The sequence below is a fragment of the Artibeus jamaicensis genome, unplaced genomic scaffold (assembly GCF_021234435.1).
Source record: "Artibeus jamaicensis isolate MK-2021 breed Jamaican fruit bat unplaced genomic scaffold, CSHL_Jam_final contig_685, whole genome shotgun sequence".
NCBI lineage: Eukaryota > Metazoa > Chordata > Mammalia > Chiroptera > Phyllostomidae > Artibeus > Artibeus jamaicensis.
The window spans coordinates 32,536,608-32,551,448 of NW_026521924.1; the positions used below are offsets into that span (position 1 = coordinate 32,536,608).

At 50.2% G+C, this 14,841-nt stretch overlaps 1 protein-coding gene across 3 annotated transcripts; it reads left to right on the forward strand.

Annotated features, from left to right (window-relative positions):
• Positions 1 to 67: 67 nt before the first annotated feature.
• CSTF1 (cleavage stimulation factor subunit 1) lies at positions 68 to 10,318 on the forward strand. 3 transcript variants are annotated; one of them, XM_037133640.2, is made up of 6 exons: positions 68 to 240; positions 2,143 to 2,343; positions 3,567 to 3,844; positions 3,999 to 4,196; positions 4,908 to 5,298; positions 7,987 to 10,318. In XM_037133640.2, the coding sequence occupies exons 2-6, from the start codon at positions 2,175 to 2,177 to the stop codon at positions 8,244 to 8,246; spliced, it is 1,296 nt and encodes a 431-aa protein (XP_036989535.1). In that variant the 5' UTR covers positions 68 to 240; positions 2,143 to 2,174; the 3' UTR covers positions 8,247 to 10,318. The 3 variants fall into 3 exon arrangements, with proteins under 3 accessions (XP_036989535.1, XP_036989537.1, XP_036989536.1); XM_037133642.2 differs by having other exon boundaries at positions 68 to 234; XM_037133641.2 differs by lacking the exon at positions 68 to 240 and adding an exon at positions 316 to 412.
• Positions 10,319 to 14,841: the final 4,523 nt, after the last annotated feature.

Here is a 14,841-nt window from a genome sequence, read left to right on the forward strand (position 1 = left end):
CACAGCCAATGCGACAGATTGAGTCGTGTCCAAGGAAAGCAGACACAGCGCGCAGGCGCCCTTTCTCCGTAAAGACCCGGAAGTGAGGGAGCCAACGGCTTGCCAGACTCGTGGAGGTTCTAGCACCAGCACTGCTCTCAGGGACGTGCTATCCGTCTGTGAGACAGAAGCTCCTTAGCGTCAGGGTCGTCTCGTAGGAGATAAAGTCGGAGGGAGTGAAGGAACCTTTCAAAGGTGCCAGTAAGTAACATGGCGTGACGGGCGAGTGAGAGTGGGGCGATCGATAGTGCAGCGCTCGGCGCGGCGTCCTTTGTGCGTGCGCAGTGGCTGTGCGCCCAGAGTGATCGATCAGGCAGGATTCTCGCCTCCATTTTTCTAGAAGAGCGGGAGACTAAGAGAGCTGGACAAGCGGGTACTGGGGGCCTGGGATCCGTGGATCGGCTGGTGCGGTCGGGCTGAGGCCTTTGGGGGACCACGGGAAGGACTTGGGTGGGGCGGGAAGGAGTGATGATGAGCGGGGAGGCGTGCGCCCTGGCTTGCCAGGCTGGGCCTGAGCCCTCCTTCCCTCTCAGCATCTTTAGTTCATGTCTGTGCCAGGCTGGTAGCGGAGCGCCCGGGAAGCGGCTGTCTGTGTTCTCGCTCGGGTCCCTCTTCCAGCTCCGAAGATAACCAGTTCTGGGTTGGGTTCTTATGTCCTCGGCGTCCTCACCTGCAATTGAGGATGGTAATTAGGCGCTTAGTAGCCGGGCGACCTCGGCGTTTTGCGGGAGTTGGGCAGATTCTTTCCCCTCCTCATCTGTGAGCAAGGTTACAGGACCTCCTTTATAGGATGGTGTTGAGGATTCAAATAAAACATAAACACTCAGTAATTGTTCGTTGTTGTTATGATCAGTAGCCTCAGTAATTCTCCAGAGGGAGCTGTGTAGTTAGAAAACACTGTTTTCCAAACCCTTTCCTCTAACACCCCCTCTTCCAGAATCACCCCTGTAAAGTACAGCAATGCTAGGAGGTACTGGTGTTACTGCTCACTCGGTCGTCTCCTTTCTCATATTCATCTCACCTGTGCCCTCGGCTCATTTTTCTTCCCTGCCATGGCCGCCTCTCTGCATGTGACTTTTGTTTATTGCTGTCTCCAGGCTCCTCCAGCTTTCCCATATCTATTCCGATGTACACATACATGTAGACACTGGCTTGGTCATCGAATTATCTAGTGTTCTCCATTTAGAGTCCTTTTTTCCCCCCATAAACCAAAAACTTACCATCTACCATTTTCTGTTCCACTTTCTAAGACAGGGAGAACTTGGACACCTGTAAATAAAAGAAAGTGCTTTCCTTCAGATTTTTACCTTTTTTCTGTTTTTGTTACTGTTTTGGCCATATTTTTTTGCCAGTATTTTATTAAACAATTTACCCTTTTCAAAGCATTTAAGTTTTCATAGCATAATAGGTTTTTTGCCCTCACTTTTTTTTAAAATATTTTATTTATTTATCTTTAGAGGGGAAGGGAAGGAGAGAGGGAGAGAAACATCAATGTATGGTTGCATTTTGTGCGTCCCCTGCTGGGAACTGGCCTGCAGGGAACTGGTTTGCAACCCAGGCATGTGCCCTGACTGGGAATCGAACCGCGATTGTCTGGTTCGCAGGCCCGCGCTCAATCCACTGAGCTACACCAGCCAGGGCCTGCCCTCACTTTTTGATATACCACCTAAATATGTAACTTAACCTCAGTTGCTTTAAAATAAGCCTAAACAGAACTGAGGTTAGTAAACGTACAGCTTGGCTGGTAGAAACGGTAGTATGTAGACATCCAACGGTAGCCACTCACTGCCTTACCTGTTGCCAACACCAGTTAACATCTTATGAACAGAAGAAGTGGAGGATTCTGGGATAGCAGGAAAGAAAAAATGCAGGTGGGAAGTTCTGTCAAATCAGCTGATGTGATCTGAGTGACTTCTCTTTGACCCGTCCTGTTTGCCTTCACCCACGTAGCTAACAGCTCCGGACCCGGTCTCAGACGAGTCGCTGAGCAGAGGTAGTAGAGCTAGGGTCTGCGCCTCGCGAGTCTGAGCCCACTTCTGTGTGGCTTCTGTGCTTTACTGGTGCCTCTCCCTTTCACCACCCACCTATCTCCTCCTTTTGCAGCTGGCAGAGAAGTTGTTCTCCTCTTCTCCAAGATGTACAGAACCAAAGTGGGCTTGAAGGACCGGCAGCAGCTCTACAAGCTGATCATCAGCCAGTTGCTCTACGACGGCTACATCAGCATCGCCAATGGGCTCATCAACGAGATCAAGCCTCAGTCCGTGTGCGCGCCCTCAGAGCAGCTCCTGCACCTCATCAAACTAGGTAGCCCACGGGTGCAGGTTCACGGACCCTATGACCGGGGTCAGTGTGTGTGTGTCAAGTGCAGTGTTAGGCACTGAAGAGCAAACACAACCCAGCTCATAAAGGCTTCGAGCTGCTTCTAGCCTCAGGATCTTTAGGCGAATGTTGGAGCATTCCGACACTGGATGACTGACTCCCTCCAAGTCTCAGCTCAAGTTGTCGGCCCAGAGTCCGCGTCAGCTCTTGTAAACCAACCCCGCGGTCATCCCCTCGCCTCCCCACTTACTCTGACATGCAGTCTCGCTCCTCTCATCACAGAGTGGCCTGGAGTCACCTCAGTGGCCCTGGATCATTGCCCATGTGTCCGTACCGCCCCCAACACAACTGCACACTCTGTAAAGACCAGGGCCTCTTCTTGTTCCACAGCATATTGTGTGCTTGCCGGGCTCACAGAAAACTCCCTGAAATACCCAGTTACCAGGCACGCTCATGTGTTTTGATCTACCAATGCCAATTGTGAGAATTTGTCATATAATGTGGTTCTGTTTTCGTTTTAAGAAGTGAAACAGCTTCATGTATGGAGAGAGGTCCAAAAGAATTTGTACCCCCATTTTTATAGTAATTACCTCTGGATGATGGAAGGCCGGGTCTGTTCTTTTGTTCACCTGCCTTTCTAATTTTTCCTGTGCTAATAAACATTGTTTATGCGATGGGTGGAGCTGTTTTAAGTTTAAAACACATTTTTTTAAGTTTATTGATGTTAGAGGTAGGGAGACATCCCTTGTTGCCCACCCATCTGTGCGTTCATTGGTTGATTCCTGCCTGTGCCCTGAGCAAACTGCAGCCTTGGCCTGCAGAGACATCACTCCAACCAGCCGAGCTACCTGCCCGGGGCTTAACCACACAGTGATCAACTTCAGTTTATTTAACAATATACCTGGCTTAATGCGTGTCTCGGCTGCTAGTAACAGGTCTCATCACTAAAAATATTAAAACCTGGAATGAGAAAAAGTAGACAATTTATAGTACTGCTTTTTTGGGTTTCTAAAGTTGTATTTTGGAGGCAAAAATCAGCCAAGGTGACTTTACAAAAGCTTCACCTTCTGCAAACCACATTGCCTTACAGTGTGGTCGCTGTGCCTGGTTTGGTCAGGTATAGGGCGATCTTTCCTGGTTTAGATCTGAACTTGGTCTTGGCTTTTTAAAATCACGTTTTTCATGCCCTTAATTTTTACTCCTTTCAGGAATGGAAAATGATGACACAGCAGTTCAGTATGCCATTGGTCGTTCAGACACCGTCGCCCCAGGCACAGGGATTGACCTGGAGTTCGATGCAGATGTGCAGACCATGTCCCCGGAGGCTTCGGAGTATGAAACCTGCTACGTCACATCCCATAAAGGACCATGCCGAGTGGCCACCTACAGCAGAGATGGGCAGCTAATAGCTACTGGGTCTGCTGACGCCTCCATCAAAATCCTTGACACAGAAAGAATGCTGGCCAAAAGCGCCATGCCCATAGAGGTAAAGGTCCCCGTTCCGTACTTACCGTGCCTTCTGTTCCTTTGGTGGGGGGAGAAGGAGGGGTGCAAACCCGCTCTACATAAGGAGGGTTGCATAGCGCGTCCTCTGGGTCAGACAGATTTCACTCTGTGCATCTCCTCTCTCGGCTGCCCAGGTTATGATGAACGAGACTGCACAGCAGAACATGGAAAACCACCCCGTGATCCGGACTCTGTACGACCACGTGGATGAAGTCACGTGTCTCGCTTTCCACCCGACAGAACAGATCCTTGCCTCTGGTTCCAGGGATTATACTTTGAAATTGTTTGATTATTCCAAACCATCTGCAAAAAGAGCCTTCAAGTACATTCAGGTTAGGAATGTATGGAAAGAAGTTTTACGTTTTATCTTAAATAAAATGAGCTGTTGTGTGACTGACTATTCTCTTTTTAAAAGTAGTTTCCATAATCATCCTATAAATCAGGTCCCCAGCCCCCAGGCTGCTGACCAGTACCAGTCAGTGGCCTGTTAGGAAGCTGTGGCCTGTTAGGGACCAGGCCTCCAGGGAAGCTTGCGTGAGCTCCGCCTCCCATCCCCTCCTCCTGCCTTGCCCAGTTGTGGGAAAACCGGTCCCTGCTACCAAAAAGGTTGAGGGCCAGTGCTGTAAAACTAGAGTGCAGCAACGGGGACGTGTGCCACGGGTGGCGCATGGGTCAGTCCACTGGTGCATGGTTCACGTGCCGTCACACGCCCACCTCCCTGGCCAGTCGGCACTGCTGCTGGTTCAGCCGGTGCGGCAGTGGGCCAGGATGTATTCCACTCAGGGTTGCAGACCCCTGTTTCAGACAACGCACAGCCAGCTTCACTGGAGTGCAACTCGGGAATAAAAGCTATGCAGTTAATGCTCCCAGGTGTTTGCTGAAAGAGACATTTGGCACCTTAAGTACTTTGGTCCTTCTCACACCTGTGTCATATCTGATTATTGTTTAATGGGCTCTTTGCATCGACCAAGCGTTTTCCACGTCTCCTCTGGAGATAGTTGTTGTGCAGTCGGTGGTGTAACGGTCGTGTCTCTGTCCCGCAGGAGGCAGAGATGTTGCGCTCCATCTCTTTCCACCCTTCCGGAGACTTCATACTTGTCGGGACCCAGCACCCCACTCTTCGGCTCTACGACATCAACACGTTTCAGTGTTTTGTCTCCTGCAACCCTCAAGACCAGCACACGGACGCCATATGCTCTGTCAATTACAACCCTAGCGCCAACATGTACGTGACCGGGAGCAAGGACGGCTGCATCAAGTTGTGGGACGGCGTCTCCAACCGGTGCATCACGACTTTCGAGAAGGCACACGACGGAGCTGAAGTCTGCTCTGCCATTTTTTCCAAAAATTCTAAATACATTCTTTCAAGTGGAAAAGACTCTGTAGCTAAACTTTGGGAAATATCAACAGGACGAACACTGGTCAGATACACAGGTATGTGAGAAATCGATATTACTCAACATTATGTAGCATTTTACATTTTCAAGAACTCATTTTAGATAGGGGAAACCAAGACTTAAACCAGGATTACATATCTTAGCCGAGGTTAGTCAGGTTAACAAGAGGCAGAGCCAGAATGAGCCACAGTGTCCCACCTTTGCTCTTTCGATACATTAAAGCTTAAACTGGATCTGCTTCCGTGCAGGTAACATTTGAAAACCTGGCCTGTCTGCAGACGGCAGCCGGCCCTTTTCTCTGCAGTCCGGGGAGGAGCCTCGGGGTGTGCACAGCAGGGAGGGAGGGCTGCGAGGGAGGGTCTTGGGCCGTCCGTCCAGCAGAGGGAGGCCCAGGGTGAGAGCACAGGTGTGCTGTCCCTGCATGTAAAAGGTGAGCCTTTCAGACAGAAAAACACAATTAGGTTCATCTGATCCTCATTAAATCATGGCGGTCTCTAAATGGCAACAGTGTTGCCTGTGAGCTCTGTATGACAAGATTTAACTTGATCCTTTCACTAGTAGTCTGTCAAGTCGTTTTTTATAGTGAATGTTGTTAAAATGCTGCTCCTCGTTCCTCTGTTCCGTGTAGAAGCAAAGGCTGTTGTTTGGTAGGAAACTCCAGCTAGTTCCCTCTGGTGCAAGAGGTTTGTCAGGTGCCCAGGTTGCCTGGACTGTGACCCTAGAGCTCCCAAGAAAACGGTGCTGACCGGGCTCTGCCTGGGCGTTACATGGGCGTTTTAGAGAAAAGATGGCAGCGATGTGACGGCTGGGCCACTAGGGCGCAGCACAGCCTCCCGGAGTTGAGCTCACGGAAACCCAGGCTGCTCGAGCTGCCCTGCCGGCTCCCGGGCGGGGTAGGCGGTGCAACTAGCCACTGTTGGGATGAGTCGTTTCTATCATAGCTGGTGGTGGCTTTACTGAAACACGTCTGTATGAGGCTAGTTTGAAAAATAATCTTATTGCTATGAAAAACCTGTGCGTGTTGCAAAGAGAAGACATAAAAGTGACCGAAGTGAAAATGGGGAAACCACACTGGGAGCAAAGTGCTGGGCTGAGGGGCAGCATGCACAGTAGAAGCAGGTCGGACATCCATCAGTGAGCAGGAGAAGGTAGACGGAGGCGCAGGCCCTGTGTTGTGCTCGTCGCGTTTCAGGGATTTGAAGGGTCGGCGTTACGTAGTGTTGCTGAACATTTCAGGAAATCGTGTTAAGAGTGTCAGTAAAATACTTATGAAAGGCAGTTTGGGGTCACGTATGAAAATTTTAAACACATATACAGGGTGGGGCAAAAGTAGATTTGCAGTCCCTATGGAAAATACTGCAGGGATAAACCTTGTTTCACTTAGAACTGGAAATCTATTTCTGTCCTACTTTTTCGGGGGTGGGGGCCTGCTATACCCACTCTTAGAAATTCAACCTTAAAAACACTCGGGCAAGCACAGGCACTCACAGAAAGGTGTCCCTGCAGCAGTGGAGAGGGAGAGGCCACACGGTGGCTCCAGACACATGGGACAGGTTGCTTAGGAACAGTTGCTGAGCACACACTGCCTCATCCAGTCCCCACGCGGTCGGGGCTGGGTGCGGTGATGGTCCCCATGAGACAGAGGAGAGAATTGAGATCTAGGGGTGTAGAGTAATCTGTTCAAGTCCGCATCACTGATAAGGGGTGAATCCAGGTCAGACGCCAAGTTCGTATTTTTACCCATTAAGCGCTGTTGCCTCTTTACGGGTCTCCACTGCATACCGTTGAATAAAAACAGCACATGCTGTGTGCTCTGAGTTACGTAATTTTCAAATGAATGTACAGCTCAGAGACAGTTGGAAACTTGGCCATCGAAGTACTGGCTGTGTATGTAAAGTTACCAGACAGCTTTCATTTACATTCTGTATAGCATTTTGAACAAGATATTTTTATGGTCACACAAAAGCATAAAGCTTTCTTTTGGAGAGCAGGTGTGCATGCATCCCAGTAGTTCTATTCCCAGGAATTTGATTCTTTGGAAATAATGTGTCCTGCACAAAGGATGTGTATCCCACCGTTACTTAAAATTGGATACAAACTAAATGCCTGGCAGGAAAAGATCTAAATAGGTAATGATGTTTCTAAACAAGGGGGTATTTGCACCAGTAAAAATGATGGGAAATGTGCCCAGCAGGAAGCTGATTGAAACCAGGGGTCCCCAGCCCCCAGGGCCGTGGACCATACCTGTCCAGTCCTGTTAAGAACCAGGCCACACAGCAGGAGGGGAATCATCTGTAAAACATCCCCCAACCGCACTCTGTCCGTGGAAACATTGTGTTCCACGAAACTGGTCCCTGGTGCCAGAAGGTTCTGGACCGCTGGTTTAAAGCACAATAGAAAAGACATATATAATGAAACACCAGTTTTGTATAGTTTTTAAAAAGGTGTCTATGCCTCAGAGGGCATCCGGGTTAACAAAGTTGCCTTATGCACGGGCCCAGGGCTGATCCTGTTCTTCACTCTTCATTCTGTTCTACGGCTCTAGCGCTCCCCAAACCACACCATGAATGCGTGCCCCTTCAGTGGCTCTAAAATGCTGTTCCTGCGCCAGTGGGGTCCATGGCCCGTCAAATTGGTCTGAGAGTGGGTCCCGGGTGGTCTCGGAAAGCCCTCCAGCTCCCCTCGGCTCCCCTTGGCTCCCCTTAACCTCTCCGTCTGTGCGCAGGTGCTGGCTTGAGCGGGCGGCAGGTGCACCGGACGCAGGCGGTCTTCAACCACACGGAGGACTACGTGCTGCTCCCGGACGAGAGGACCATCAGCCTGTGCTGCTGGGACTCGCGCACGGCCGAGCGCCGCAACCTGCTGTCGCTGGGCCACAACAACATCGTGCGCTGCATCGTGCACTCGCCCACCAACCCCGGCTTCATGACCTGCAGCGACGACTTCCGGGCCCGCTTCTGGTACCGGAGGTCCACCACGGACTAGGGCGCCCGACCGCCGCTCTTCCCTCTGGGTCCTGTCACCAGCCCCAGGAGCAAGTCATTGTGCCATCTGTGGCCGTCGGGCTGCCCCCCACGGCCTGCGTGGGTTTGTACAGAAGGACCTTTTCTCACCCTGATGCGGGGTCGTGGAGGGCGTGGGGACCACAGAGCTGTGCAGTTCCGCATCACGGTTGTCATGGTGTGCTTGTCGCCAGCTGTGTAAACACAGGACTTGCAGTCTCTCCTCCTCTTGCTCATTTGCAGCAGGACAGAGTGGGTGTTAACGTGCGCGCCAGCCCCGGGTGGATGCCCGGGCCCTGCTCGTCGGTGCCTTCGTGCCTGTGCCACGCCCGAGAATCGAGAGCTTTGGGCCCCGTTAGAACCGCGTCCGTCAGTTCTGCTGTGAAGCGACATCCTGACAGCGACGCTCGACTCTGCACCTGTACCGCTCACACATCTCCCGCTTCCGTGAAATTCATGGCCGCTTTCCTGGGAATTTACGGGACACGTCTTTCATCGCATCTCCCACGTTATCTGTCCATTGTCTTCGGTAATTGTTTCTGATAAGATTATCGCCATCTGGTGGGAAGCAGATTTGAAAAATCTGTCCCATCTTAACAAAATTGGGGGAGCCCACCACTGCCCTCAGGTGTCGCTGACCTTCATGAACGATTAATATTGACTGACTTCGTTCTTATGTCTTTTTAAATCTTATTTTTCAGCGCGAACCTTAACTGCTCATCGAGGACACACGCCGCAGCCTGTGTTCTCAGGAGGTTTTTGCAGTTAACCAGTTTACATGAATTTCCTTTTTCTTCACACTTTCTAGAAGGTGACAGTGCTGCTCTGGATTCAGTTCTCCCTGGGTCAGGGCACCCTGCAGGCCCCTCACAGAAAACTGTGGTTTGCGTTTATCCCCAAGTGCAAAGGAGGCCTGAGTCACGTGCGGTACCTAGAAACACAATCTGGGAATATCAGATTAAAAAATGTTAAATAGGTTAAAGTAATTGCTTTATGTTATAGGAATTTTAAAGTTTTCCGAAGTTGATTGCATAAAAATTCTGTAGTCATCCTTAAGGATGATTTTAATTCTTTAGTCTGTGAAACAATTTAATTAGCATGTTAAATCACAGCGTTTTTTTGGTTCAGGTTGACAAAGATCTATGTCTTTTGCTGTATAGTGTGTACATTTTATTTTGTGTCCTGATTACCTAGTATTTGAACTAGGCCTTCTGTGGGTGATGCTTTTGTAAGATTAAAAGAAACCACCCTGGCTAGTGTGGCTCAGTTGGTTGGAATGTAGTCCTGTAAACTGAAGTGTCGTGGGTTCGATTCCCAGTCAGGGCACATGCCTAGGCTGCGGTCCAGTCCCCAGGCAGTGTGTGTGCAAGAGGCAGCCCATCAGCGTTTCTCTCACATGGCTGTTCCTCTCCCCGCTTCTCCATCCCTTCCCCTCTCTCTGAAATCAATAAGCATGTCCTCAGATGAGGATTAAAAAATAAAAGATTAAAAGAAAACAATTGAGTGGGAACAAGGGTAACCAGGGCGCCCTGAACCATGCCTCAGGAAAAAATGACCAAACACGGCTTCCCGCTTCCTCTGACTTTCCTTTTGCTCCCAGCCTCTGAAGCCAGAGGAGACCTTCAGCACGTCCGTCTGTCCATGTTGCTCTGCCCGGGCACATGCACGGGGTGACCGCTCTGCACACCTTGAGTCCACTCGACCTTCCAACTGCTCGTGAATTGAAATACTCACGCCTACTCTTTCCAGCTTTGGAATAGTCTCTCTCGGCGATGGATATAGTTTCAGGACTTATGTTTATAAGATCGAAATACTTTAGTGTGTCTTCAAAATGAACTTTTTTAACTTCTTTTAAATTACATTAATATTCAAAAGCTGGTATAAATGCCAGAAGTATTACACGCACATAATTCGTTGTACTGCGTAAAACCCTGACACTCGAACGGTGAATGATACCCAGTCAGGATAAGAGCTCAGAACGGCTGTGTTTTTTAAAGCTATGTGATTTCTAAAATAAACTTTTCATACGTAACGACAATCGAAAGCTAGTTGGTGGTTTTGGGGCTTGCACTGGGTGTTACCGTGTTGAACGTGAGCTCTCCTGCAGCCATTACGACGGACTCCTCAGTGTTTTCTTTGATGCTTTGTTCTAGAAGTCAGATTCTTGTACAGTGCTTTAGTCACCTTTCACGGCGTGTTTTTGCTCTTCTGCTCTTTCCGAGTTAAAAAGTGTGGGTGTAATTCCGTTTCTTTGGGTCACTTAGAGAAGAGAAACCTACCTTTTGCTTTAGGCTTTGCCTCCCCTCGCGGGGCAGGGGCAGACATGGTAAGTAGGAAGACGGGCCTCCCTTCCTTGGGGTTGCAGCTTCCTTTCTGTGATGAGAGCTTCATCAAAATCATCCCCAGGATTCACTGGAATCGGTGAAATCACTGAAGTGTCTTTTTTTTATAAACAGGTTGGGGTGGGGGAAGGCACTCGCTCACTTCTAAGAGGGAGACTCGTTTCTGAAAACGGCAGGCCAGGTGCCCTGAGAGCCTTCCCGCCACACACCTGGGTGGATTGTAGTTTCAAGCTATAAATTACACCAAGCACACCTGTTACTCGCCCTGGGCTCCTTTCCGAGCTCTGGGTCTTCACAGGGTGGGAACTTTGATCTAGTTCCCGAGGGAAAGCCCAGACCCCAAGAGGTGCTTTGCTGGCCGGCAGGGGTCTTCTCGGAGAGTCCCACCCACAAGCCAGCTGTCGCTCTGGCAAGAGGGCCAGTTCACGTTACCTACGCAGCAGGAAAAACGTGAGCTGAGAACTGTGGGCCACTCCAGGCGGCAGGGCCCCAAACACCGGCGAGCAGCCCAGACTCCGTGGAGAGCACGTCTGGACCCGGGCCACAGTCCTCCCTGATGCGCCTCCGAGGAGCCTGGGTCCATGACCATGCGGCGAGTGGCCACCATGACACTCAGGAGATACCCGGAGCGCGTTAGACTCAGAAAGACACTGGGATTACCGGTGCACAGTTACAAGTACGTTTGAAGAACAGCAGGGCAACCAGAATGAGCCCGGGGACCGAGTGACCTCAAAAGTGACCAGGTAGGTTGGAACCACCCAAAGAGAACTAGAAACAGTCAACGTTTCATACGCCACGCTTTTGCCCGTTCTCCGGCGTTTTCACCCTCTGCCTCCTGCTCCTTAGCGGGGTTTCGTAGCCTCCGCAGCCTCTCTCCATCGTCACCTTTTGGCAACTTTGCCCTTCACCTTCTGGACACACAGCCCCCACCCCAGGCAGTGACCACCTGCCTGCAGCCGCACTTTCAACCCTGCTTCTCCTTGTTCTCCCAGCGACATGCAGCCTCTTCCTTCCCCTCCGTGACCCCTGACACCCACGGCAACGCCTTTGCTTTTCCCCAAGTCTTGCTCTGATTCCTTTTCCCTCCCAACCTGGGGATCAAAATTCCGGCCATCAAACTGAGGTATGACCAGTTACGGTGGTGGTCGGACCCCAGTCCTCCCTGTTTCATTCCTGCATTAGGGGATGGCAGATGAATTTGTTGGCTGCTTACAAGACGCTACTTTTGCCAAAATAACTGAGTTATCTTCCTGAAGTTACGATCTGCCAGATGATCAGCCATTTCACAGCGGCGGGGCCCCGAGTCTCCTGCCAAGCCCAGTGCTTTGGACGTCCTCACGTGTGTTCGGCTGTGCTCAAAGCCTCAGGTGTTGGAACACTACTACTCCGGGGGCTTGAGAGCTGAAGTCCTGGTGGAAACAGTGGGGAAGCGCACAAAAGCCAGTTCTGCAGACAGAACCTCTTCCTGCACACTGATGAGGAGCTGCTGAAGCAATTGGGCCCAGTAGGTTCAGAACAGAGAACAAGTCCAAGGCGCCATTCTCCGTAGCGTGTGTCAAATGGGAAATAATTACTGCATTAGCATCCGTGATGTGCTTGGTTCTCTTAAACTCAAGCGGTTTCAACCTTGGGTCAGCAGGATATTACGAAAGCCAGCCCGTTTCCTAGAACAATTAACTTTTGCAATGTTTGTGCACATGAGAGACTCATTTGCCTTGAGAATTAAACACAAACGGATCCCAGCAAAATAATCTAAGGCCTTTTATTCAGAAAAAGCGTGACGGGACCAGATAGCAGACTGAGAAGTCAAGGTCCTCATTCACAAAACACTGCACCAGTTTCTCTGTAGGGGTTAGTCTGTTTCATTTCAGGGCCAAATCCTGTTCCTTGTGTGTCCTGTTTGTTGGTTGAGGGGTTTGTTGGTTGAGGGATGTTTCCTAAAGAAAGGCGTGCAAAGCAGGATCTTCTAATCTATGCTTGGAATTGGGGGCAGCCCTTCAGTTTGGCAGTGCCTCGGTCCGGCCTTTGCCCAGGGGTACCGGGCAGACTTGAATTGGTTGAAGTCTGTCTTGCTTCTTTTCTGGGAGACGGGTTCAGATTTTATCTCTGTCGCTTTGCTGTGTGACCCTCCAGCACGTTTCTCCACCCTTTTGTACTCCTTTCCAAATATATACTAAAGTGAGTAATAAAATAGAAACACTGGCTAGCAGGGGCTTGCGGGGAGGGGACTGAGGCATGACTGCTGTGGGGCACGGGGCTTCTTGGGGGGCAGTGATGTTCTGAAATTGCACAACTCTGAATATGCTAAAAAACACACTTAACGGGTAAATTTTGCAGTGCGTGAATTACTAAAGCTGCCGCACTTTTAACTGAATGTCCACAGCACAAAGCAGCAGACGCCCCAGGGTTCAGCTAGTTGCCAGTCTTGCTCTTCCTACACCTCTGTTCACTTCCCCTTTCTGGAATTATTTTGAAGTGAATCTCAGAAATACTTTATAAATATTTCACTATATATCTCAGAGATAAAGAATTTAAAAAAAAAACACTATTCATAGCATCATTACACCTTAAAACAGTAACATCAGTTACTTAATATTGTCACATACCCAGTCAGTGTTGGAATTTCCTTGTAAATGATTTGAGTTAGACTCCAGATAAGGCTCATACATTGTGCTTTGCTGTGTCTTTAAAGTTTGTTAATCTTCAGATTCCACCTCTGTTTTCCCCCACCCTCACCCTTTGCAGTCTATTTATTGAAACTAGTATGGGTTTTTGGCCAAATTAATAACTCTCTCTCTCCCCCTCCTCCCCTCTTCCATCAATCCCTCGGCAGGCATTAGGGATATGTGACCTTTGTTTTAGACGAGAGTGAGTGTTAGAGAAGGGACATTTGGGCTGAGCTGCTCCACTCCGTTTCAGAATTTTCTCCCACGGGTCTATGTAGGGAAGCATCGGATTTAGGTTTCGTGGAGTCTGCCCCGGAACTATGAACCTCAGGCTCCCCTCCGGGGCCCAGCTGCATCTTCCCCAGACCTGCGCTGCCCAGCAGAGCCAGAAGAAGCGCACCAACATTTAACACAAGCTTTCCACTGCTCTGCGGCGCCCTTTGCCTTACAAGTGTCAGCGCAATGTGTGCATTGCAGGGTGTCCTGTTAACGCCTCGTCTCATCCATAAAGACTAATAATAGGGTCAAGAAACTTCTGCAAGTCCCGCTGTCATGTACAACCTCAGCCTTTGTGACTCACCGCTCTTGCACACAAGTCTGCTAGCTTTCCTTAAATGGAACTTGCTAATTCCATCTCTTTTTATTATTATTTTTTGCACATTCATGCAGCTAGGCATGAGTCTGCCCCTCAACTGATCTGCCCCAGCTTCTCATTCCTTGCCTTCCTCAGAAGCCTTCCGGAAATGACTTCCCCTACCCCTCTGTGGCCCCCTCTCTGCAGACGTCCACTTCAGCTTGGTGGTGAAATCAGTCTGTGTACATTCTGTAGGGTTGTTGTCCCCACCTTGTTGTGGGCTCCCGTCGGCAGCCCACCAGTTCATTGGTCTGGGAAGTTCACTTCCAACAAGGATAACAATTCAAAATATAGATGGTCTCAGCCAAGTCGGCCAGCTGTTCTCATCAGTAGCTCCTTCCCAGCGCTCAGACCCTTGGGGACTACACACAGGACAGAGAGCAGACCAGCCAGTAAGAGCTGTCATCGTGGGAAGGGAGCGGTGGGGGGAGAGAGCTCAGAGCAGGCGGAACCTGAGCCAGGCTCGGAAGGATGGGCACCAGCTTGTCCGGAGGAAATGAAAAGGCGAGCGGGCCTGGCAAGGAGTCTGTTCCCCTGTATCTCTTCTCTGGATGTCGAATGTGAATTTAGGGAAAGTAAACCGACTCAGCAATAATGCTGAATACTGTGTGAGCTCATGCTGTGGTTTCAAGTACAGGGGGGGGGGGGAGATTTAAGAGATAATATGAAGTTATAAAGACAGGCACTCAGCATCGCCGGAGGCAGAGTCAGTCGGCACTGGGAGAATGTGAGCCACTCCGCTGACAGCGAAGTCCAGGAGGTGGGCGTGGGGGCCAGAGCAGGGGGCAAGGCGGCTCTGAGTGAGGAAAGTGCATTGCGACACGGTCCTTCGAGGTGGTCCCGGGACTTGTTTTCTCCTGGCTGTCACAGGAAATTTTGGGGGGCAGAAAGGAAGAAGTGCTGACGGATATTGCAAAGTTGGGCTCCTGGCCTCTA